This window comes from Salvelinus fontinalis, unplaced genomic scaffold (genome assembly GCF_029448725.1).
Source record: "Salvelinus fontinalis isolate EN_2023a unplaced genomic scaffold, ASM2944872v1 scaffold_0041, whole genome shotgun sequence".
Lineage (NCBI taxonomy): Eukaryota > Metazoa > Chordata > Actinopteri > Salmoniformes > Salmonidae > Salvelinus > Salvelinus fontinalis.
This window is the reverse complement of record NW_026600250.1, coordinates 347,480-374,069: the sequence shown is the minus strand read 5'-3', so window position 1 is coordinate 374,069 and position 26,590 is coordinate 347,480. Positions and strand designations below refer to the sequence as shown.

General features: G+C 45.4%; 1 protein-coding gene across 1 annotated transcript; it reads left to right on the top strand.

Moving 5' to 3' along the window:
- The first annotated feature begins 502 nt into the window (after positions 1-502).
- LOC129842432 (uncharacterized) lies at positions 503-26,112 on the top strand. The gene is made up of 2 exons (XM_055910993.1): positions 503-1,049; positions 22,449-26,112. Exons 1-2 carry the CDS (start codon positions 755-757, stop codon positions 25,088-25,090), a joined length of 2,937 nt encoding a protein of 978 aa, XP_055766968.1. The 5' UTR covers positions 503-754; the 3' UTR covers positions 25,091-26,112.
- The last annotated feature ends 478 nt before the right edge of the window (positions 26,113-26,590 follow it).

Here is a 26,590-nt window from a genome sequence, read left to right as displayed (position 1 = left end):
ACATGGTAGCAACACAACATGACAACATGGTAGCAGCACAACATGACAACATGGTAGCAGCACAAAGCATTGTACAAACATTATTGGCCACAGACAACAGCACAAAGAGGAAGAAGGTAGAGACAACAATACATCAGGCAAAGCAGCCACAACTGACAACTGACATTATATTGTCAGGATTGTAGTTAAATCCTTAACTAGGTATTAATTTATTAAAATGTTATTAATTAAGCAGACTCATATCAAACCAACAACCCTGGCGTTGCGTGCGCCATGCTTTACCAACTGTGCGACACAGAACTATTCTAGCATTATATATTCATAATGTACATATTCACATGTAGCTACAGGTCTGCATAGACGAAAGTATTGGCTGTAAGAAGTCAGACAAAACATATTTGCTCATCTTTAAATTAATAAACAATGTAGTGAATATTTTTCTAAACTGCGTTACTCATTCCAGTCAGCTGACGGCGATATGCGTCTTCAGATGGTGACGTCATATCTAGTGGACTACACGACACCGGAAGCTGTTTCAACAACACGGATGCTGACTCATTCAACCACCTCCGTAGCCTGGTAGCCAACATACAACCGAAAACAAGCTCTTTGGACCATTATTGATCTCGGTGTTTTTAACACAATCCTCTTTACGTATCTACTATTTAACTTAAGCGTAACTTGTTTTTGCTCATTTTACACATTTGTTGATTATACTGAACCTAAGCTAATCGTCAATGCTAGCTAGCCCACCATGAGCTCTCCAAGCTACTCTCCTCCTGCTAAAGAAGAGGTCTGCTGGACGGAGAAAGAGGGCCTGTGGCTGAACGTTGTCGTGAAAGAAGAGGGGGAAGAGGAGGATGTTTCCGTAAAAGGAGAGGAAGATGCTTTCAGAATGAAAGAGGAGGAAGAGGAGGCTATCAGTATCACGTTTAAAGAAGAGGAAGAACCTTTTGGAGTGGAAGAGGAGGCTATCTCAATAAAAGAGGAGGAGGAAGACGTTTGGAGAGACGAAGAGGAAGAGGAGACTGAAGATCTGATTAACACCAGTGAGTACTGTCTTAAAAACACAGCCAGAAACTCTGCAGTTGTTGAACTAATGTGTGGTTATAAAGCCAAAGGGGCATTGCACTGAAATGTGCTCCTCACCAGAACCCCAAATATAAGCTCGTAAAGCTCCGTTGTGTGTAAACAATGCAAATGTAGACAAACACTGTATTTGACTCAAAACGTATTTAAAACGATCATTTTGATCTCATGGTCGGGCCTTGCATCCACAGCTCTGTCTATGAATTAGAGTTGTTCCATTTGTTCAAGCCCTCAGCTACTCTCCCCTGTCTGTTCATTAGGACAGTGGAGACTGAATTAGAGTTGTTCCATTCCTTCAAGCCCTCAGCTACTCTCCCCTATCTGTTCATGAGGACAGTGGAGACTGAATTAGAGTTGTTCCATTCCTTCAAGCCCTCCGCTACTCTCCCCTATCTGTTCATTAGGACAGTGGAGACTGAATTAGAGTTGTTCCATTCCTTCAAGCCCTCCGCTACTCTCCCCTATCTGTTCATGAGGACAGTGGAGACTGAATTAGAGTTGTTCCATTCCTTCAAACCCTCCGCTACTCTCCCCTATCTGTTCATTAGGACAGTGGAGACTGAATTAGAGTTGTTCCATTCCTTCAAGCCCTCAGCTACTCTCCCCTATCTGTTCATTAGGACAGTGGAGACTGAATTAGAGTTGTTCCATTCCTTCAAGCCCTCCGCTACTCTCCCTATCTGTTCATGAGGACAGTGGAGATATACAACGTTTAAGTACCAAATCAAGTGTTATTGGTCACATACACATGGTTAGCAGACGTTAATGAAATGCCATTTTATTTCTTCGGCCTCCTGAGGTTGAAGAGACGCTGTTGCACCTTCTTCACTACACTGTCTGACCATTTCAGTTTGTCTGTGATGTGTACGCCGAGGAACTGAAAAGTTTCCGCCTTCTCCTCTCCCCTCGGCTACACTCCCCTATCTTTTTATTAGGACACTGAAGCGTTTAATGACCAATAACAGGGGAGGTTCACATTTTTTAGAGGTATGAGGGGTATGGCTCTACCTTTCTCACTCATTATTATTCATGATCCATTCATGATTATCCCTAATCGTGTTAGCATCCACATTAATATACAAGTGTTCAGAAACATATTCTATTCTTGTGTGACTCGTATGACACGATACATTATTTACCGTTCATTTCTGTTGGGTACAACATCATCTGAAACGCAACCAAAACAAACTGCAAATGCATCCAACATGTTTGTAGAGTCACAAGCTTGATGTAGTTATTATGTTGTAGGAATGTGAGACCAAATACTACACTTATGACTACTTCAATACACATAGAAGTGAATTTTGGCCAAATACTTATGACGCATTCAAATGTGAGAGACTAGATACATGAAGTCATTTTATTTCTAAATGGTAGAACAGATACCCTGAAAATACCCTCAAATGAAAGGTGACGTTCTGTGCTGTCTCATATGAAGCATTTGATCTCATAGCTAAAATTCTGGAGTATAGAGTCACATTAAACTGTTATCTTCCCTGTCTGAATAAATACATAGGGGAGTATATATCGTTTATTTAAGCAATTAGGCCCGTATACCACAGGTATGTCAAAACATTTATTTTTACTGCTCTAATTACCTTGGTAACCTGTTTATAATAGCAATAAGGCACCCCGGGGGTTTGTGGTATATGGCCAATATACCACGGCTAAGGGCTGTTCTTAGGCACAGTCCAACTCCCATATTACCTGACCTCTTTACTAACCTGTAAGAGTAGGAGTTACCCTACCCAATCACAGGGATGGATAACTGTAAATTCCAACTGCTGCTACAGACGTAGGAAAAACAGCTGAGGCATTCCGTGTCATTTCAGCAACTGATCTCTGAGGAAATTAAGCTAATTGATTAGCCCTTTTGATTTATAAGGATTCACATAATATTCTATAAATATAGTGTCCAACATCCAATTAGGACCAAACTTCTTCCTACCTTTTGAGTAGACATTAGGAATCCAACAACCAGTATATATTTTTTAATAGACAGCTACTATCTATCGACTTAAATTTGGAATAAAAAGGTCCCACGGTTGTGTGAAGTGTTTTTTGGAGAGACAGAAAGGAGAGGGGGACCCTTGTCCTCCATTACTACTGGACTGCTAATATTCACAAGATAACCTTTTGGGTTTTTACATTAAAAAATAAATATATATATATTTCAGACAATGACGGCCTAGGAACATTCATAGAGGAGGAAGGACCGGTGTGTTCCTTTATGGAAAATAACTCATGTCAAACACCATCCCTGGTCTCCTTAGTCTGTGCCCCACTACCATCCCTGGTCTCCTTAGTCTGTGCTCCACTACCATCCCTGGTCTCCTTAGTCTGTGCTCCACTACCACCCCTGGTCTCCTTAGTCTGTGCTCCACTACCATCCCTGGTCTCCTTAGTCTGTGCTCCACTACCATCCCTGGTCTCCTTAGTCTGTGCTCCTACCATCCCTGGTCTCCTTAGTCTGTGCTCCACTACCATCCCTGGTCTCCTTAGTCTGTGCTCCACTACCATCCCTGGTCTCCTTAGTCTGTGCTCCACTACCATCCCTGGTCTCCTTAGTCTGTGCTCCACTACCATCCCTGGTCTCCTTAGTCTGTGCTCCACTACCATCCCTGGTCTCCTTAGTCTGTGCTCCACTACCATCCCTGGTCTCCTTAGTCTGTGCTCCACTACCATCCCTGGTCTCCTTAGTCTGTGCTCCACTACCATCCCTAGTCTCCTTAGTCTGTGCTCCACTACCATCCCTGGTCTCCCTAGTCTGTGCCCCTCCATCCCTGGTCTCCTTAGTCTGTGCCCCTTCCACCCCTCGTCTCCTTAGTCTGTCCCCCTACCATTGAGTAAACAATACCACTCAATCAACCCTATTGTGAAAGTTCACTCAGGTCTCAGTTTAGGATCCACGTCAGACACAGACAAGCTATCTCATCCATGCCTTTTATTTCCAACCCACTCTTCACGCCCTTCCTCATAGACACAGCCTTCCAGGTATGTTTTCAGAAAGGACTGAAGAGTGGAAAATACCTTTTCCATGAAAGTATATTTACCTCCTTTGAACATCTAGTTAGAGAGCACAGTATACCCCAGACACACTTCCTAATGTACCAACAGATTCACAGTATACCCCAGACACACTTCCTAATGTACCAACAGATTCACAGTATACCCCAGACACACTTCTTCAGGTACCTGCAGATTCACAGTATACCCCAGACACACTTCTCATTGTACCTGCAGATTCACAGTATACCCCAGACACACTTCTCATTGTACCTGCAGATTCACAGTATACTCCAGACACACTTCTTCAGGTACCAACAGATTCACAGTGTACCCCAGACACACTTCTTCAGGTACCTGCAAATTCACAGTATACCCCAGACACACTTCTCATTGTACCTGCAGATTCACAGTATACCCCAGACACACTTCTTCAGGTACCAACAGATTCACAGTATACCCCAGACACACTTCTTCAGGTACCTGCAGATTCACAGTATACCCCAGACACACTTCTCATTGTACCTGCAGATTCACAGTATACCCCAGACACACTTCTTCAGGTACCAACAGATTCACAGTATACCCCAGAAACACTTCTTCAGGTACCTGCAGATTCACAGTGTACCCCAGACACACTTCATGTACCAACAGATTCACAGTATACCCCAGACACACTTCTCATGTACCAACAGATTCACAGTATACCCCAGACACACTTCTCATGTACCAACAGATTCACAGTATACCCCAGACACACTTCTCATGTACCAACAGATTCACAGTATACCCCAGACACACTTCTTCAGGTACCAACAGATTCACAGTATACCCCAGAAACACTTCTTCAGGTACCAACAGATTCACAGTGTACCCCAGACACACTTCTCATGTACCAACAGATTCACAGTATACCCCAGACACACTTCTCATGTACCAACAGATTCACAGTATACCCCAGACACACTTCTCATGTACCAACAGATTCACAGTATACCCCAGACACACTTCTTCAGGTACCAACAGATTCACAGTGTACCCCAGACACACTTCTTCATGTACCAACAGATTCACAGTATACCCCAGACACACTTCTCATGTACCAACAGATTCACAGTATACCCCAGACACACTTCTCATGTACCAACAGATTCACAGTGTACCCCAGACACACTTCTCATGTACCAACAGATTCACAGTATACACCAGACACACTTCTCATGTACCAACAGATTCACAGTGTACCCCAGAAACACTTCTTCATGTACCAACAGATTCACAGTGTACCCCAGACACACTTCTCATGTACCAACAGATTCACAGTGTACCCCAGACACACTTCTCATGTACCAACAGATTCACAGTATACACCAGACACACTTCTCATGTACCAACAGATTCACAGTATACCCCAGAAACACTTCTTCAGGTAGACACGGGTTACTACAGTTTAAAGTATTTCATGGCCTACACATTTGCAGGAATAGACTTGCCAGATTGTATCCAGAAATAGTTCCATTCTGTTCCTCTACTGGTCATGTCTGATACTAGTTCCATTCTGTTACTCTACTGGTCATGTCTGACACTAGTTCCATTCTGTTACTCTACTGGTCATGTCTGACACTAGTTCCATTCTACTACTCTACTGGTCATGTCTGACACTAGTTCCATTCTACTACTCTACTGGTCATGTCTGACACTAGTTCCATTCTACTACTCTACTGGTCATGTCTGACACTAGTTCCATTCTGTTACTCTACTGGTCATGTCTGACACTAGTTCCATTCTGTTACTCTACTGGTCATGTCTGACACTAGTTCCATTCTGCTACTCTACTGGTCATGTCTGACACTAGTTCCATTCTGTTGCTCTACTGGTCATGTCTGACACTAGTTCCATTCTGCTCCTCTACTGGTCATGTCTGACACTAGTTCCATTCTGTTGCTCTACTGGTCATGTCTGACACTAGTTCCATTCTGTTGCTCTACTGGTCATGTCTGACACTAGTTCCATTCTGCTCCTCTACTGGTCATGTCTGACACTAGTTCCATTCTACTACTCTACTGGTCATGTCTGACACTAGTTCCATTCTGTTGCTCTACTGGTCATGTCTGACACTAGTTCCATTCTGTTACTCTACTGGTCATGTCTGACACTAGTTCCATTCTGTTCCTCTACTGGTCATGTCTGACACTAGTTCCATTCTGTTCCTCTACTGGTCATGTCTGACACTAGTTCCATTCTGTTCCTCTACTGGTCATGTCTGACACTAGTTCCATTCTGTTACTCTACTGGTCATGTCTGACACTAGTTCCATTCTGCTACTCTACTGGTCATGTCTGACACTAGTTCCATTCTACTACTCTACTGGTCATGTCTGACACTAGTTCCATTCTACTACTCTACTGGTCATGTCTGACACTAGTTCCATTCTGTTACTCTACTGGTCATGTCTGACACTAGTTCCATTCTACTACTCTACCGGTCATGTCTGACACTAGTTCCATTCTGTTACTCTACCGGTCATGTCTGACACTAGTTCCATTCTGTTACTCTACTGGTCATGTCTGACACTAGTTCCATTCTACTACTCTACTGGTCATGTCTGACACTAGTTCCATTCTGTTACTCTACTGGTCATGTCTGACACTAGTTCCATTCTACTACTCTACTGGTCATGTCTGACACTAGTTCCATTCTACTACTCTACTGGTCATGTCTGACACTAGTTCCATTCTGTTCCTCTACTGGTCATGTCTGACACTAGTTCCATTCTGTTCCTCTACTGGTCATGTCTGACACTAGTTCCATTCTGTTACTCTACTGGTCATGTCTGACACTAGTTCCATTCTGTTACTCTACTGGTCATGTCTGACACTAGTTCCATTCTGCTACTCTACTGGTCATGTCTGACACTAGTTCCATTCTGTTGCTCTACTGGTCATGTCTGACACTAGTTCCATTCTGTTACTCTACTGGTCATGTCTGACACTAGTTCCATTCTGTTACTCTACTGGTCATGTCTGACACTAGTTCCATTCTACTACTCTACTGGTCATGTCTGACACTAGTTCCATTCTACTACTCTACTGGTCATGTCTGACACTAGTTCCATTCTGTTCCTCTACTGGTCATGTCTGACACTAGTTCCATTCTGTTCCTCTACTGGTCATGTCTGACACTAGTTCCATTCTGTTACTCTACTGGTCATGTCTGACACTAGTTCCATTCTGTTACTCTACTGGTCATGTCTGACACTAGTTCCATTCTACTACTCTACTGGTCATGTCTGACACTAGTTCCATTCTGCTACTCTACTGGTCATGTCTGACACTAGTTCCATTCTGTTACTCTACTGGTCATGTCTGACACTAGTTCCATTCTGTTACTCTACTGGTCATGTCTGACACTAGTTCCATTCTACTACTCTACTGGTCATGTCTGACACTAGTTCCATTCTGTTACTCTACTGGTCATGTCTGACACTAGTTCCATTCTACTACTCTACTGGTCATGTCTGACACTAGTTCCATTCTACTACTCTACTGGTCATGTCTGACACTAGTTCCATTCTGTTACTCTACTGGTCATGTCTGACACTAGTTCCATTCTGTTACTCTACTGGTCATGTCTGACACTAGTTCCATTCTACTACTCTACTGGTCATGTCTGACACTAGTTCCATTCTGTTACTCTACTGGTCATGTCTGACACTAGTTCCATTCTACTACTCTACTGGTCATGTCTGACACTAGTTCCATTCTACTACTCTACTGGTCATGTCTGACACTAGTTCCATTCTGTTACTCTACTGGTCATGTCTGACACTAGTTCCATTCTGTTACTCTACTGGTCATGTCTGATACTAGTTCCATTCTGTTACTCTACTGGTCATGTCTGACACTAGTTCCATTCTGTTACTCTACTGGTCATGTCTGACACTAGTTCCATTCTGCTACTCTACTGGTCATGTCTGACACTAGTTCCATTCTGTTACTCTACTGGTCATGTCTGACACTAGTTCCATTCTACTACTCTACTGGTCATGTCTGACACTAGTTCCATTCTGTTACTCTACTGGTCATGTCTGACACTAGTTCCATTCTGTTACTCTACTGGTCATGTCTGACACTAGTTCCATTCTGTTACTCTACTGGTCATGTCTGACACTAGTTCCATTCTGTTACTCTACTGGTCATGTCTGACACTAGTTCCATTCTGTTACTCTACTGGTCATGTCTGACACTAGTTCCATTCTGTTACTCTACTGGTCATGTCTGACACTAGTTCCATTCTGTTACTCTACTGGTCATGTCTGACACTAGTTCAATTCTACTACTCTACTGGTCATGTCTGACACTAGTTCCATTCTGTTACTCTACTGGTCATGTCTGACACTAGTTCCATTCTGTTACTCTACTGGTCATGTCTGACACTAGTTCTATTCTACTACTCTACTGGTCATGTCTGACACTAGTTCTATTCTACTACTCTACTGGTCATGTCTGACACTAGTTCCATTCTGTTACTCTACTGGTCATGTCTGACACTAGTTCCATTCTGTTACTCTACTGGTCATGTCTGACACTAGTTCTATTCTACTACTCTACTGGTCATGTCTGACACTAGTTCTATTCTACTACTCTACTGGTCATGTCTGACACTAGTTCCATTCTACTACTCTACTGGTCATGTCTGACACTAGTTCCATTCTGTTACTCTACTGGTCATGTCTGACACTAGTTCCATTCTACTACTCTACTGGTCATGTCTGACACTAGTTCCATTCTACTACTGGTCATGTCTGACACTAGTTCCATTCTACTACTCTACTGGTCATGTCTGACACTAGTTCCATTCTACTACTCTACTGGTCATGTCTGACACTAGTTCCATTCTGCTACTCTACTGGTCATGTCTGACACTAGTTCCATTCTGTTACTCTACTGGTCATGTCTGACACTAGTTCCATTCTGTTACTCTACTGGTCATGTCTGACACTAGTTCCATTCTGTTACTCTACTGGTCATGTCTGACACTAGTTCCATTCTACTACTCTACTGGTCATGTCTGACACTTGTTCCATTCTACTACTCTACTGGTCATGTCTGACACTAGTTCCATTCTACTACTCTACTGGTCATGTCTGATACTAGTTCCATTCTGTTACTCTACTGGTCATGTCTGACACTAGTTCCATTCTACTACTCTACTGGTCATGTCTGACACTAGTTCCATTCTACTACTGGTCATGTCTGACACTAGTTCCATTCTACTACTCTACTGGTCATGTCTGACACTAGTTCCATTCTGTTACTCTACTGGTCATGTCTGACACTAGTTCCATTCTACTACTCTACTGGTCATGTCTGACACTAGTTCCATTCTGTTACTCTACTGGTCATGTCTGACACTAGTTCCATTCTACTACTCTACTGGTCATGTCTGACACTAGTTCCATTCTGTTACTCTACTGGTCATGTCTGACACTAGTTCCATTCTGTTACTCTACTGGTCATGTCTGACACTAGTTCCATTCTACTACTCTACTGGTCATGTCTGACACTAGTTCCATTCTGCTACTCTACTGGTCATGTCTGACACTAGTTCCATTCTGTTACTCTACTGGTCATGTCTGACACTAGTTCCATTCTACTACTCTACTGGTCATGTCTGACACTAGTTCCATTCTACTACTCTACTGGTCATGTCTGACACTAGTTCCATTCTGTTACTCTACTGGTCATGTCTGACACTAGTTCCATTCTGTTACTCTACTGGTCATGTCTGACACTAGTTCCATTCTACTACTCTACTGGTCATGTCTGACACTAGTTCCATTCTGTTACTCTACTGGTCATGTCTGACACTAGTTCCATTCTGTTACTCTACTGGTCATGTCTGACACTAGTTCCATTCTACTACTCTACTGGTCATGTCTGACACTAGTTCCATTCTGTTACTCTACTGGTCATGTCTGACACTAGTTCCATTCTACTACTCTACTGGTCATGTCTGACACTAGTTCCATTCTACTACTCTACTGGTCATGTCTGACACTAGTTCCATTCTGTTACTCTACTGGTCATGTCTGACACTAGTTCCATTCTGTTACTCTACTGGTCATGTCTGACACTAGTTCCATTCTGTTACTCTACTGGTCATGTCTGACACTAGTTCCATTCTGTTACTCTACTGGTCATGTCTGACACTAGTTCCATTCTGTTACTCTACTGGTCATGTCTGACACTAGTTCCATTCTGTTACTCTACTGGTCATGTCTGACACTAGTTCCATTCTGTTACTCTACTGGTCATGTCTGACACTAGTTCCATTCTGTTACTCTACTGGTCATGTCTGACACTAGTTCCATTCTGTTACTCTACTGGTCATGTCTGACACTAGTTCCATTCTGTTACTCTACTGGTCATGTCTGACACTAGTTCCATTCTGTTACTCTACTGGTCATGTCTGACACTAGTTCCATTCTGTTACTCTACTGGTCATGTCTGACACTAGTTCCATTCTGTTACTCTACTGGTCATGTCTGACACTAGTTCAATTCTACTACTCTACTGGTCATGTCTGACACTAGTTCCATTCTGTTACTCTACTGGTCATGTCTGACACTAGTTCCATTCTGTTACTCTACTGGTCATGTCTGACACTAGTTCTATTCTACTACTCTACTGGTCATGTCTGACACTAGTTCTATTCTACTACTCTACTGGTCATGTCTGACACTAGTTCCATTCTGTTACTCTACTGGTCATGTCTGACACTAGTTCCATTCTGTTACTCTACTGGTCATGTCTGACACTAGTTCTATTCTACTACTCTACTGGTCATGTCTGACACTAGTTCTATTCTACTACTCTACTGGTCATGTCTGACACTAGTTCCATTCTACTACTCTACTGGTCATGTCTGACACTAGTTCCATTCTGTTACTCTACTGGTCATGTCTGACACTAGTTCCATTCTACTACTCTACTGGTCATGTCTGACACTAGTTCCATTCTACTACTGGTCATGTCTGACACTAGTTCCATTCTACTACTCTACTGGTCATGTCTGACACTAGTTCCATTCTACTACTCTACTGGTCATGTCTGACACTAGTTCCATTCTGCTACTCTACTGGTCATGTCTGACACTAGTTCCATTCTGTTACTCTACTGGTCATGTCTGACACTAGTTCCATTCTGTTACTCTACTGGTCATGTCTGACACTAGTTCCATTCTGTTACTCTACTGGTCATGTCTGACACTAGTTCCATTCTACTACTCTACTGGTCATGTCTGACACTTGTTCCATTCTACTACTCTACTGGTCATGTCTGACACTAGTTCCATTCTACTGCTCTACTGGTCATGTCTGATACTAGTTCCATTCTGTTACTCTACTGGTCATGTCTGACACTAGTTCCATTCTACTACTCTACTGGTCATGTCTGACACTAGTTCCATTCTACTACTGGTCATGTCTGACACTAGTTCCATTCTACTACTCTACTGGTCATGTCTGACACTAGTTCCATTCTACTACTCTACTGGTCATGTCTGACACTAGTTCCATTCTGCTACTCTACTGGTCATGTCTGACACTAGTTCCATTCTGTTACTGTACTGGTCATGTCTGACACTAGTTCCATTCTGTTACTCTACTGGTCATGTCTGACACTAGTTCCATTCTGTTACTCTACTGGTCATGTCTGACACTAGTTCCATTCTACTACTCTACTGGTCATGTCTGACACTTGTTCCATTCTACTACTCTACTGGTCATGTCTGACACTAGTTCCATTCTACTACTCTACTGGTCATGTCTGACACTAGTTCCATTCTACTACTCTACTGGTCATGTCTGACACTAGTTCCATTCTACTACTCTACTGGTCATGTCTGACACTAGTTCCATTCTACTACTCTACTGGTCATGTCTGACACTAGTTCCATTCTGTTACTCTACTGGTCATGTCTGACACTAGTTCCATTCTGCTACTCTACTGGTCATGTCTGACACTAGTTCCATTCTACTACTCTACTGGTCATGTCTGACACTAGTTCCATTCTGTTACTCTACTGGTCATGTCTGACACTAGTTCCATTCTACTACTCTACTGGTCATGTCTGACACTAGTTCCATTCTGTTACTCTACTGGACATGTCTGACACTAGTTCCATTCTGTTACTCTACTGGTCATGTCTGACACTAGTTCCATTCTACTACTCTACTGGTCATGTCTGACACTAGTTCCATTCTACTACTCTACTGGTCATGCCTGACACTAGTTCCATTCTACTACTCTACTGGTCATGTCTGACACTAGTTCCATTCTGTTCCTCCTTCTTTGAGACTGTCTCATAGCTGCGGCTTGGAATATTGCTTCTTCGTCTTTTGTAATGTACACTTAAAATCTATCCTATACTGACTGGGCTATGTATCCAGTAAATGCCTAATAAGTGCATAACAGCAGTCAAGTTTAATAGGGGTTTTTGTTAGGCTACAACATGGTTTCCCAAACTCGGTCCTCTGGACCCCAAGCTTTGATTATTTGAATCAGCTGTGTAGTGTCAGGGGGAAAAAAACAAAATGTGCACCCCTCGGGGTCCCGAGTTTGGGAAACATTGGCCTAGAAGCATTACAGCCACTCTGTGATGACTTGGCACTACAAATCAAATCAAATTTTATTATTCACATTTAGTAAAATGCTAACTTACGAGCCTCTAACCGACAGTGCAGTTTCAAAAAATACGGATAAGTATAAGAGATAAAAGTAACAAGTAAAAAATGACAATATATACAGGGGGGTGCCGGTACAGAGTCAATGTGCGGGGGCACCGGTTAGTTGAGGTAGAATTTACATGTAGGTAGAGTTATTTAAAGTGACTATGCATAGATGACAACAGAGAGTGGCAGTGGTGTGGTGGGGCAATGTGAATAGTCTGGGTAGCCATTTGACTAGATGTTCAGGAATCTTATGGCTTGGGGGTAGAAGCTGTTAAGAAGCCTTTTGGACCTAGACTTGGCGCTCCGGTACCGCTTGCCGTGTGGTAGCAGAGAGAACGGTCTATGCCTAGGGTGGCTGGAGTCTTTGACAATTTTTAGGGCCTTCCTCTGACACCGCCTGGTATAGAGGTCCTGGATGGCAGGAAGCTTGGCCCCGGTGATGTACTGGGCCGTTCGCACTACCCTCTGTAGTGCCCTGCGGTCGGAGGCCGAGCAGTTGCCGTACCAGGTAGTGATGCAACCAGTCAGGATGCTCTCGATGTAGAACCTTTTGAGGATCTGAGGACCCATGCTAAATGTTTTCAGTCTCCTGAGGGGGAATAGGTTTTGTCGTGCCGGCTTCACGACTGTCATGGTGTGCATTTGACCATGTTAGTTTGTTGGTGATGTGGACACCAAGGAACTTGAAGCTCTCAACCTGCTCCTCTTTTTCCTGTAGTCTACAATCATCTCCTTTGTCTTGATCACGTTGAGGGAGAGGTTGTTGTCCTGGCACCACAGCCACTGTGATTTATTTGTATCCCTTATTTTACCAGGTATGTTTACTGAGAACACATTCTCATTTACAGCAACGACCTAGGGAATAGTTACAGGGGAAAAGAATGAGCCAATTGGAAGTTGGGGATGATTCGGTGGCCATGATGGTATGAAGGCCAATTTGGTAGTTTAGTTTTTAAACTAAATAATCTGTTTGTCTTTGACAGGAGAGACACCAGACTCTCACGATGACAGCGGGAAGAGTTCTTCAGGGAAACCAGACCCGGCGACACCCAAACCAACGAGACGACATCAATGCTCCCACTGTGGAAAGAGTTTTCCCTGGTTAAGGGCCCTGAAGCAGCATAAGAAAAAACACTCTGGAGAGAAGCCTTATCGCTGTTCTCAATGTGGAATGACTTTTACCTGGGCAGGAAGCCTATGGGGGCATAAGAGAATACACTCTGGAGAGAAGCCTTACCACTGCTCCCACTGTGGAAAGAGTTTTAGGAAGTTAGGTGACCTGAAGGCGCATGTGAGGACACACACAGGAGAAAAGCCCTACCAATGTTCCCAGTGTGGAAAGAGTTTTAGCCATTCAGGGAGCCTTAAAGACCATGAGAGGAGACACAGACAAGAAAAACCCTACCAATGCTCCCTGTGTGGAAAGAGTTTTATCACGTTAGGGAACCTAAAACAGCATAAAAGGACACACACAGGAGAAAAGCCCTACCAATGCTCCCAGTGTGGAAAGAGTTTTAGCCATTCAGGGAGCCTTAAAGACCATGAGAGGAGACACAGACAAGAAAAACCCTACCAATGCTCCCTGTGTGGAAAGAGTTTTTTCAAGTTAGGGGCCCTGAATCGGCATGAGAGGACACACACAGGAGGGGATAAGACGTACCACTGCTCCCTGTGTGAAAAGAGTTTTAACCGGTTAAGACTTCTGAATAAGCATGAAAGAATACATACACAGGAGGAGAAGACATACCGCTGCTCACTGTGTGGAAAGACATTTTCCCAGGCAGAGGACCTGAAAGCACATGAGAGAATAGAGAGGCTGTGTTCTGACTTGTGCTTTTGACTGAGAATTAGTGTTTTTTTGTTTCATGCCACATTAAATCATATTGTTTATGATTAAACCAGGGTCAGTATGCTCCAGCCCAGGTCAGAATACCAGCCCCTCAGTCTGCTCCAGCCCAGGTCAGCCAACCAGCCTCTCAGTCTGCTCCAACACAGTGTGCTCCAGCCCAGGTCAGAATACCAGCCTCCCAGTCTGCTCCAGCCCAGGTCAGAATTCCAGCATCCCAGTCTGCTCCAGCCCAGGTCAGAATACCAGCCTCCCAGTCTGCTCCAACACAGTGTGCTCCAGCCCAGGTCAGAATACCATTCTCCCAGTCTGCTCCAGCCCAGGTCAGAATACCAGCCTCCCAGTCTGCTCCAGCCCAGGTCAGAATACCAGTCTCCCAGTCTGCTCCAGCACAGGTCAGAATACCAGCCTCCCAGTCTGCTCCAGCACAGGTCAGAATACCAGCCTCCCAGTCTGCTCCAGCCGAGGTCAGAATACCAGCCTCCCAGTCTGCTCCAGCCCAGGTCAGAATACCAGCCTCCCAGTCTGCTCCAGCCCAGGTCAGAATACCAGCCTCCCAGTCTGCTCCAGCACAGGTCAGAATACCAGCCTCTCAGTCTGCTCCAGCACAGTGTGCTCCAGCCCATGTCAGAATACCAGCCTCCCAGTCTGCTCCAGCACAGGTCAGAATACCAGCCTCCCAGTCTGCTCCAGCCCAGGTCAGAATACCAGTCTCCCAGTCTGCTCCAGCCCAGGTCAGAATACCAGCCTCCCAGTCTGCTCCACCCAGATAGTCACCCACAACTGCAATCCTTATTGATTCAAATGGGAAGTTCTTAGAGAGGGAGAGGGAGTGAAAAGGTAGAGAGGCGGAGAGAGGGGAGAGAGGGGAGTGAAAAGGGAGAGAGGCGGAGTGAAAAGGGAGAGAGAGGGAGTGAAAAGGGAGAGAGGCGGAGAGGGGGAGTGAAAAGGGAGAGAGGCGGAGAGAGGGAGTGAAAAGGGAGAGAGGCGGGGAGAGGGAGTGAAAAGGGAGAGAGGCGGAGAGAGGGAGTGAAAAGGGAGAGAGGCGGAGAGAGGGAGTGAAAAGGGAGAGAGGCGGAGAGAGGGAGTGAAAAGGGAGAGAGGGAGTGAAAAGGGAGAGAGGCGGAGAGAGGGAGTGAAAGGGGAGAGAGGCGGAGAGAGGGAGTGAAAAGGGAGAGAGGCGGAGATAGGTGAGTGAAAAGGGAGAGAGGCGGAGAGAGGGGAGTGAAAAAGGAGAGAGGGGAGTGAAAAGGGTGAGAGGCGGAGAGAGGGGAGTGAAAAGGGAGAGAGGCGGAGAGAAGGAGTGAAAAGGGAGAGAGGCGGAGAGAGGGAGTGAAAAGGGAGAGAGGCGGAGAGAGGGAGTGAAAAGGGAGAGAGGCGGAGAGAGGGAGTGAAAAGGGAGAGAGGCGGAGAGAGGGAGTGAAAAGGGAGAGAGGCGGAGAGAGGGAGTGAAAAGGGAGAGAGGCGAAGAGAGGGAGTGAAAAGGGAGAGAGGCGGAGAGAGGGAGTGAAAAGGGAGAGAGGCGAAGAGAGGGAGTGAAAAGGGAGAGAAAAGGGAGAGAGGCGGAGAGAGGGGAGTGAAAAGGGAGAGAGGCGGAGAGAGGGAGTGAAAAGGGAGAGAGGCGGAGAGAGGGAGTGAAAAGGGAGAGAGGTGGAGAGAGGCGGAAAGAGGGAGAGAAAAGGGAGAGAGGCGGAGAGAGGGAGTGAAAAGTGAGAGAGGCTGAGAGAGGGGAGTGAAAAGGGAGAGAGGAGGATAGAGGGAGTGAAAAGGGAGAGAGGCGGAGAGAGGGAGTGAAAAGGGAGAGAGGCGGAGAGAGGGAGTGAAAAGGGAGAGAGGCGGAGAGAGGGAGTGAAAAGGGAGAGAGGGAGTGAAAAGGGAGAGAGGCGGAGAGAGGGAGTGAAAAGGGAGAGAGGCGGAGAGAGGGAGTGAAAAGGGAGAGAGGCGGAGAGAGGGAGTGAAAAGGGAGAGAGGCGGAGAGAGGGAGTGAAAAGGGAGAGAGGCGGAGAGAGGGAGTGAAAAGGGAGAGAGGCGGAGAGAGGGGAGTGAGGCGGAGAGAGGGGAGTGAAAAGGGAGAGAGGCGGAGTGAAAAGGGAGAGAGAGGGAGTGAAAAGGGAGAGAGGCGGAGAGGGGGAGTGAAAAGGGAGAGAGGCGGAGAGAGGGAGTGAAAAGGGAGAGAGGCGGGGAGAGGGAGTGAAAAGGGAGAGAGGCGGAGAGAGGGAGTGAAAAGGGAGAGAGGCGGAGAGAGGGAGTGAAAAGGGAGAGAGGCGGAGAGAGGGAGTGAAAAGGGAGAGAGGCGGAGAGAGGGAGTGAAAAGGGAGAGAGGCGGAGAGAGGGAGTGAAAAGGGAGAGAGGCGGAGAGAGGGAGTGAAAAGGGAGAGAGGCGGAGAGAGGGGAGTGAGGCGGAGAGAGGGGAGTGAAAAGGGAGAGAGGCGGAGATAGGTGAGTGAAAAGGGAGAGAGGCGGAGAGAGGGGAGTGAAAAGGGAGAGAGGGGAGTGAAAAGGGAGAGAGGCGGAGATAGGGGAGTGAAAAGGGAGAGAGGCGGAGAGAGGGGAGTGAAAAGGGAGAGAGGGGAGTGAAAAGGGTGAGAGGGAGTGAAAAGGGAGAGAGGCGGGGAGAGGGAGTGAAAAGGGAGAGAGGCGGAGAGAGGGAGTGAAAAGGGAGAGAGGGAGTGAAAAGGGAGAGAGGCGGAGAGAGGGAGTGAAAAGGGAGAGAGGCGGAGAGAGGGAGTGAAAAGGGAGAGAGGCGGAGAGAGGGAGTGAAAAGGGAGAGAGGCGGAGAGAGGGAGTGAAAAGGGAGAGAGGCGGAGAGAGGGAGTGAAAAGGGAGAGAGGCGGAGAGAGGGAGTGAAAAGGGAGAGAGGCGGAGAGAGGGGAGTGAAAAGGGAGAGAGGCGGAGTGAAAAGGGAGAGAGGCGGAGTGAAAAGGGAGAGAGGCGGAGATAGGTGAGTGAAAAGGGAGAGAGGCGGAGAGAGGGGAGTGAAAAGGGAGAGAGGGGAGTGAAAAGGGAGAGAGGCGGAGATAGGTGAGTGAAAAGGGAGAGAGGCGGAGAGAGGGGAGTGAAAAGGGAGAGAGGGGAGTGAAAAGGGTGAGAGGCGGAGAGAGGGGAGTGAAAAGGGAGAGAGGCTGAGAGAGGGAGTGAAAAGGGAGAGAGGCGGAGAGAGGGAGTAAAAAGGGAGAGAGGCGGAGAGAGGGAGTGAAAAGGGAGAGAGGGGAGTGAAAAGGGAGAGAGGAGGAGAGAGGTAGTGAAAAGGGAGAGAGGCGGAGAGAGGGAGTGAAAAGGGAGAGAGGCGGAGAGAGGGAGTGAAAAGGGAGAGGGGCGGAGAGAGGGAGTGAAAAGGGAGAGAGGCGGAGTGAGGGAGTGAAAAGGGAGAGAGGGGAGTGAAAAGGGAGAGAGGCGGAGAGAGGGAGTGAAAAGGGAGAGAGGCGGAGAGAGGGAGTGAAAAGGGAGAGAGACGGAGAGAGGGAGTGAAAAGGGAGAGAGGCGGGGAGAGGGAGTGAAAAGGGAGAGAGGCGGGGAGAGGGAGTGAAAAGGGAGAGAGGGGAGTGAAAAGGGAGAGAGGGGAGTGAAAAGGGAGAGAGGCGGAGAGAGGTTGACAGTTTATGACAAATAGTTAAAGGCAAGACATACCTAGATTCAATTACATTCATGAATTGGTTTTAAACCTTTGTTTTAAACCCTTCTCAAAGTTGGTGCCTTGACGGATTTATAGAAAATGGTTTATCATGAAACACTTTTTTTTATTTATTTAAATGTAACCTGTATTTAACTAGGCTAGTCAGCTAAGAACAAATTCTTATTTACAATGACTGCCTACCCCGGACGACGCTGGGCCAATTGTGCGCCGCCCTATGGAACTCCCAATCACAGCCGGTTGTGATACAGTCTGGATTTGATCCAGGGTGTCTGTAGTGGCGCCTCAAGCACTGAGATGCAGTGTCCGCTGCGCCACTCGGGAGCCCCAAAATCATGTTCTAGTGCTGTCCCCAACTAAAATACATCTTGGTCAACCAAGAGTCATCTGTTCTTTCTACCAATCGCCCCATGTGTTTTTATAAAATCAAATATACGTACTGAATTTGTCTGATGCTTTAAGCATTCTGATCAAATAATTAAGACACACAAATGACTCGAAGTCATAACTAGAGGGAGCCGGTCGTCAACATAACCCGACCAGAGGGGGCCGCTCGCCAGAATAACCCGACCAGAGGGGGCCGCTCGTCAGCATCACCCGACCAGAGGGAGCCGGTCGTCAGCATAACCTGACTAGAGGGAGCCGGTCGTCAACACAACCCGACCAGAGGGAGCCGGTCGTCAACACAACCCGACCAGAGGGAGCCGGTCGTCAACACAACCCGACCAGAGGGAGCCGGTCGTCAACACAACCCGACCAGAGGGAGCCGGTCGTCAACATAACCTGACCAGAGGGAGCCGGTCGTCAACACAACCCGACCAGAGGGAGCCGGTCGTCAGCATAACCTGACTAGAGGGAGCCGGTCGTCAACACAACCCGACCAGAGGGAGCCGGTCGTCAACACAACCCGACCAGAGGGAGCCGGTCGTCAACACAACCCGACCAGAGGGAGCCGGTCGTCAACACAACCCGACCAGAGGGAGCCGGTCGTCAACACAACCCGACCAGAGGGAGCCGGTCGTCAACACAACCCGACCAGAGGGAGCCGGTCGTCAACACAACCCGACCAGAGGGAGCCGGTCGTCAACACAACCCGACCGGAGGGAGCCGGTCGTCAACATAACCCGACCAGAGGGAGCCGGTCGTCAACACAACCCGACCAGAGGGAGCCGGTCGTCAACACAACCCGACCAGAGGGAGCCGGTCGTCAACACAACCCGACCAGAGGGAGCCGGTCGTCAACACAACCCGACCAGAGGGAGCCGGTCGTCAACACAACCCGACCAGGCAATTATTAATATTATGCCGTGTGTTTATCGAAATGGCGAGAGCTGGAAATATTTTACAAAAATACTTTGAGGAACTATTGTCATTCGCAATTGATTGTGATTAGACTTTGTTTACTTGCTGTTTGGATGTGAAGAAGAAATTACTTTGAGAAGCTCCACAACTCATTAGTGGTGGTGCATTAAGACAATCTGAAATACTATCAGACATCCCCAAATGGGCACATTTATAGGCCTACATTTGTGTGCAGGCCAGGTAGACTAGTCCTACTTCTATATGGGTAATCAGGCGTGCGTCCTTACTCAACATTGACAGGAGTGTTTCAAACAAAAGACAATGAATAAATTGACAACTGACACATCTTGCGGGGTCAGGTCTGGGTGATCTGCCATGGGCCGTTTCATTTAGTATCCGTTTGGGTCGGCATGGGGAATGATTGTATTTCCCCGTAGTATGTTGTTCCGAAGTTGACTGACTGAAAGGAAGTGTAACTTTGATTATGATTACACTTCCCTGAAGGAGAGAAACGAGGTACAACACCTGTTTGTCCCCGCCCTTTCCTGGGTTGGTGAAGAGCGTTATTAAATTTAAGGAATAAAATCCAAGCCTCACGCTCATCACCTGTGGAAGGCGGGGTTTCCAGCGAGGCGTGGATTTGATAGTATGTTGTACCTAGTTTCCCTCCTTCAGGGAACAGTAGTTATAGTCATAACATGTGGATTTAATAGTATGTTGTACCTAGTTTCCCTCCTTCAGGGAACAGTAGTTATAGTCATAACCTGTGGATTTAATAGTATGTTGTACCTAGTTTCCCTCCTTCAGGGAACAGTAGTTATAGTCATAACATGTGGATTTAATAGTATGTTGTACCTAGTTTCCCTCCTTCAGGGAACAGTAGTTATAGTCATAACATGTGGATTTAATAGTATGTTGTACCTAGTTTCCCTCCTCCAGGGAACAGTAGTTATAGTCATAACATGTGGATTTAATAGTATGTTGTACCTAGTTTCCCTCCTTCAGGGAACAGTAGTTATAGTCATAACATGTGGATTTAATAGTATGTTGTACCTAGTTTCCCTCCTTCAGGGAACAGTAGTTATAGTCATAACATGTGGATTTAATAGTATGTTGTACCTAGTTTCCCTCCTTCAGGGAACAGTAGTAATAGTCATAACGTGTGGATTTAATAGTATGTTGTACCTAGTTTCCCTCCTTCAGGGAACAGTAGTTATAGTCATAACATGTGGATATGATAGTATGTTGTACCTAGTTTCCCTCCTTCAGGGAACAGTAGTTATAGTCATAACGTTACGCTTGTCATATGATGAACTTCAACTTAAATACTGGATCTTGCAGTGGGACAGTTTTTTAGTATTCAGATCTCTGAAATGCTCTCTAACTACGTCACATTTAGTGCCTCCTGGGAAAACAGTTTTCAATCATTTCAGAGTTTGCTAAATCCAATGGTTCTAACCGAAAGTCCCCTTAACTTTATTGACAACACCCAAATGGATACTGTCATTATTGTGGTTTTTCAATAATTATACATAATACTTAATACTGTAGCTGTTTTGTTATAGTCACATGTTCAACTATCATCAAGTGATCCAGGAAATCATTTTCTGAATGACAGTCAAATAACAAACATCACGACATGCAACAACAACCAAAGTGCTTCTTCATTCATTACTCTGGTAAAGACAGTTATGCCGTGCTCCACGTTGGATCCAACATCCCTAACAAATTGATGTTTATAATGTTATTGTCTGCTTGATTTACTGTAGGTTCTCGTTAGTCTGTTGGCACACAGAGATACTTAGCTCATAATGTGTAGAGAACTGTTCCTTGATGGATCGGCTATTGTACAACACACAGAGCTATTTTCCTTTATTCAGGACATTTAGAATGACATCACATTACAGAGTAGCCTTGTGGGATTATTTACAAAATTATCTGGTGATCAGGTTATGAAATGTCATGACAAAGACATTTAAGTTTCCATGTTTCACCTGAAATATTAAATTATATATAGTCCTATGTCTATGTTGTTGTTAGGTGAAGTTATGGGTCCATGTTATTGTTAGGTGAAGTTATGGGTCCTACAGTAGGTCTATCTTGTTGTTAGGTGAAGTTATGGGCCAATTTATTTAACACTTAATGTACAAACCCTCAGTTTCACGCTGATAGCAAAGCTAGCTAAAGAGCATTTTACTGGTTGAAGTGTTTTATAAGTATAAAGCAGTTGATTTGCGACAATAACACAAACATATTAAGCAGGAGATTCAAACGAGCCTAACAGTTGTAATCCAATAGTAATGTGAAATGCACTCATAAACAACCTGTAAATGGCTATTTTTGCTGTCAGCCTATGAGAACCCCCCTGCGTTTTCCCACACGGTGGTGAATTAGTGAATAGACACAGAACTTAATGTGAATTTCCTTCAGTAGCACTCCTGATCTTGCGCTGATTATGCACCGTAATATTCAGAATACATTGTGGAAAACAAAAATCTTTGCTCACCATTTTTGTTCCAGGCAGATATACTACATCCATAACTAGTGGTTTCCTCATTGCCAGATATACTACATCCATAACTAGTGATTTCCTCATTAGCAGGGAGGTGTTTCTGCAATCAAATTGTGTGTGCATCGCCCTCGTGCTGCAATTTTAGCAAACACAGAAAGGGGCCTTTTTTGGAGATCAAAGGTCGTCTGGAACACTGCTTAGAGTTTGACTGTCTTAAGACAATTGTAAAATAATTTAACAGACCTCTGGGCATCACCTTTTACCTCAAATAAACAGTGGAGTTCTGCTGTTGTGGCCCTTTAACCGTCTGACTTTGTTGTTCACACAGGAGAGAGACGGGACTATCGTGGAATCTCTGCGGAGCCTCAACAACCTCATGATGCTGACAAGGCAGAGAAGAGTCTCTCCAGATCAGAACTCCTCAAGAAACACCAGCAGAGACCCACAGGGAAGAAATCTCACTGCTGCTCTGACTGTGGGAAATGTTGCAAATCTTCATCAGAACTTAAAATACACCAGAGAACACACACAGGAGAGAAACCTTTTAGCTGTGATCAATGTGGGAAGAGTTTTGCTAAATCTAGCCATCTGACTGCACACCAGAGAACACACACAGGAGAGAAACCTTATACCTGTGATCAATGTGGGAAGAGTTTTGCTAAATCTAGCCATCTGACTGCACACCAGAGAACACACACAGGAGAGAAACCATATAGCTGTGATCAATGTGGGAAGAGTTTTGCTAAATCTAGCAATCTAACTAACCACCATAGAACACACACAGGAGATAATCCGTGCTGTGATCAATGTGGGAAGAGTTTTTGTACTCCTAGGTATCTAACTATACACCATAGAATACACACCGGAGAGAAACCTTTTAGCTGTGATCATTGTGGGAAGAGTTTTTCTTCTTCTCGCTATCTAACTATGCACCATAGAACACACACAGGAGAGAAACCATATACAGCCTTTTGTCGGCCTGGACCGACAAAAGCACCTGCGGATGGGCCCAAACGGCGGAAGATGCTACCTATCTCAGATAAAGTTAAACTTCTGGACATGCTAAGGGAAGGTAAAAGCTATGCAGCCGTTGCTCGCCATTACGGAATCAATGAATCTTCCGTTCGTTACATAAAAAAGGAGGAAAAAAACATAAGGACGACAGCAGCAGTCAATTTTAATACGAATGCAAAAAGGGTTGTAACTGTCCGCAACAAGACCATGGTACGGATGGAGACGGCATTAGCTCTGTGGATTAATGACTGCAGGAAAAAAAACATAACCCTGGATACAAACGTTATCTGCACAAAAGCGAGAATGCTGTATGAAAACTTTGCTGTCAGTGACGGGGAAGAGGGAGAGGATGCCGGGCCCTCAGCAAGTGCTGCTGACACAGTGGGAGAGGATGCCAGGCCCTCAGCAAGTGCTGCTGACACAGTGGGAGAGGATGCCGGGCCCTCAGCAAGTGCTGCTGACACAGTGGGAGAGGATGCCAGGCCCTCAGCAAGTGCTGCTGACACAGTGGGAGAGGATGCCGGGCCCTCAGCAAGTGCTGCTGACACAGTGGGAGAGGATGCCAGGCCCCCAGCAAGTGCTGCTGACAAAGTGCCAAGCGCATTTAATGCAAGCAAGGGCTGGTTTGAAAAGTTTAAGAAACGCTTTGGACTTAAAAATGTTTGTCTGCACGGTGAGATGGCGTCTGCGGATACCGCTGAGGCAGAAGCCTTCGTGAACAATAAATTCAAGGCGATCATTGAGGAGGGGGGATATAAGCCCGAACAAGTTTTTAACATGGATGAGACTGCCTTATTTTGGAAACGAATGCCCTCCCGCACCTTCATCATGCAGGAAGAAGCCAAAGCCCCAGGATTTAAAGTTCACAAAGACCGTTTGACCCTGGCTATGTGCGGAAATGCCGCAGGTTTCATGATTAAACCGGGGCTGATTTACAGGTCTAAAAATCCCAGGGCGCTGAAAAACAAAAATAAGGATGATTTGCCTGTTTACTGGATGTATAATGCAAAGGCTTGGATGACAAAAGCGCTCAATCTGGATTGGTTCAAAAACTGTTTCATCCCGGAGGTCAAGTGTTATTTGAGAGGAAAGGGACTGAACTTTAAAGTGCTTCTGCTCCTTGACAACGCCGGAGGTCACGGTAATGATTTGGCATATGATGGTGTGCAAATAGAATTTCTGCCGCCAAACACTACATCCCTGATTCAGCCCATGGACCAAGGAGTCATCCGTGCTTTCAAGGCTCTCTATACGCGCAACACCCTGCAACATCTTGTTGACGCTATGGACTCGGATCAAGATTTCTCACTGAAGGACTACTGGCGTGGATACACCATCGCATCGTGTCTCCAAAACATTCAGAGGGCCATTCAGGAAATGAAAACGGAAACTCTGAAGGCCTGCTGGAAAAAACTATGGCCAGAGGCAGTGCAAAACGCAACCGGAGGCTCGCTTGACGAGGTCCACCACTCTGCCGTAGAAACAGCTGTGAATCTGGCTAAACAGATTGGAGGAGACGGCTTTAATGACATGAGTCCGGATGACATAAACGCCCTGATTGATGGAGACGCACAGCCGCTGACCGATGCAGAGCTGGCAGAAATGACAAAGCCACAAAGCGACGATGAAAGAGAAGAGGGAGAAGAGGACACGAGAGATGAGGAGGAAGGACTAACGCTTGGTCGCTTAGCAACCATGGTGCGAATGGCCACTGAACTTAAGCGAGTAGCTGAGGAATGGGACCCTTTGATGAGCCGTTCATTACAGTTCTCCAACGTAATCGATGGTGGCATGTCGGTGTACAAGGATCTTTTTGCAAAGAAGAAAAAAGAGCGACAACAGCTGCCTATCACTATGTTCTTCTCCCGAACAAACACACCTGCACCGCGGGCTTCAGAAGAAGAGAACACTGCAGAGCGCAGTCAGGATGCAGCGGCCCAGTCTGAAGAGCAGTGAAACGGCCTACACGTGAGTCACTGTATTTGTATACATGTAATAGTTGCTAATTGTAAAAAAAAAAAAAGTTTTCTATTTCGCGGATTTCACTTATCGCGGGTCATTTTCGGAACGTAACCCCCGCGATAAACGAGGGATTACTGTAGCTGTGATCGATGTGGGAAGAGTTTTACTCAGCCAAACAGCCTGAATATACACAAGCGGACACACACAGGGGAAGAGATACTCTGATAAAAGATCTCTGATTAAACATAAAATACATCAAGGAGTTGTTTCATGATATCAATGAAATAATGTCACAATGTAGAACGTTTTAACATTGTAGTAGGAGTATTTTAATGATGTCACAATGTAGAAGCCTAAACATTTGTCCCTGTTACACTTCCCACGTTGGTGACCCACTTGAATCAAAATGCAACACTTCAAAATGTAGCAAACTGTTTTCTACAAATTGTCCTCTAACCAGGGATGTACACATTACTCCCAGATTCTGTGTGGTTTTTGAGCTGTTCGTTTTAACAGAACGTGCAACCTCATCCCCCTTCTGTCACACAATTGATTTCAACATGATATCGTTGAGTGATGACAAATAAGTGTTGTTCCTTTGTTTAGCGACCCCTAGATTTAAATGCATCACTCCAAAATGTAGCTGACTGTCTTCTGCGGGTTGTCCTCTAACCAGTGAGGTAAAATATATCTCCCATTTCCATGTGTTTTTTTTAGTTGTGTTAGTTTCAACAGCACCTACAACCTGATTTCCCTCCTAATTGATATCAGTGATTTATTGCTACTTGTCAAAACAACAGCGTTTCTGGTGCTTGTGCAGTTTATAAGGAGCTTGTTTAAATAAATATAAGTAATATGATTATTGTGGCAGATGTTTGTGTATATAGTACATTTTACGTTTATTTTTTCAATTTATCACAAACTGTTTCTGCATTTGGACTATTGATTTGGACACGTTTAAACTGTGACATTGGGGATATCCCACCTAGCAAAATGTCGTTGAAAATAAGACTATGACCGACATACAATATGTTTGGTTTTAGTTGAAAAGAAAAATATTTAATTTCAACGTACTTGCAGCTTATACACATGGACGCAGTATAATAAATCGGTCTATAATCAATTTTATTAACAATCCTAATAAATTGAGTCATAAAATATACTTGTTGTCCTAAGGGGAAGGTGTTACAGACTTTGGTTTATCCATTTATGTTTTGAGGTTGGACTTTAGCACGTCTTGCTCGTTAGCACGTCCTGCTCGTTAGCACGTCCTGCTCGTTAGCACGTCCTGCTCGTTAGCACGTCCTGCTCGTTAGCACGTCCTGCTCGTTAGCACGTCTAGCTCGTTAGCACGTCTAGCTCGTTAGCACGTCTAGCTCGTTAGCACGTCTAGCTCGTTAGGTGTTACAGAACCCTAAACGTTTGCCCCCTTATCAATTGGTTTCAACATGATATGGATATTAGGCTCATTGGGGGAAATCCAGGCTCTGAATT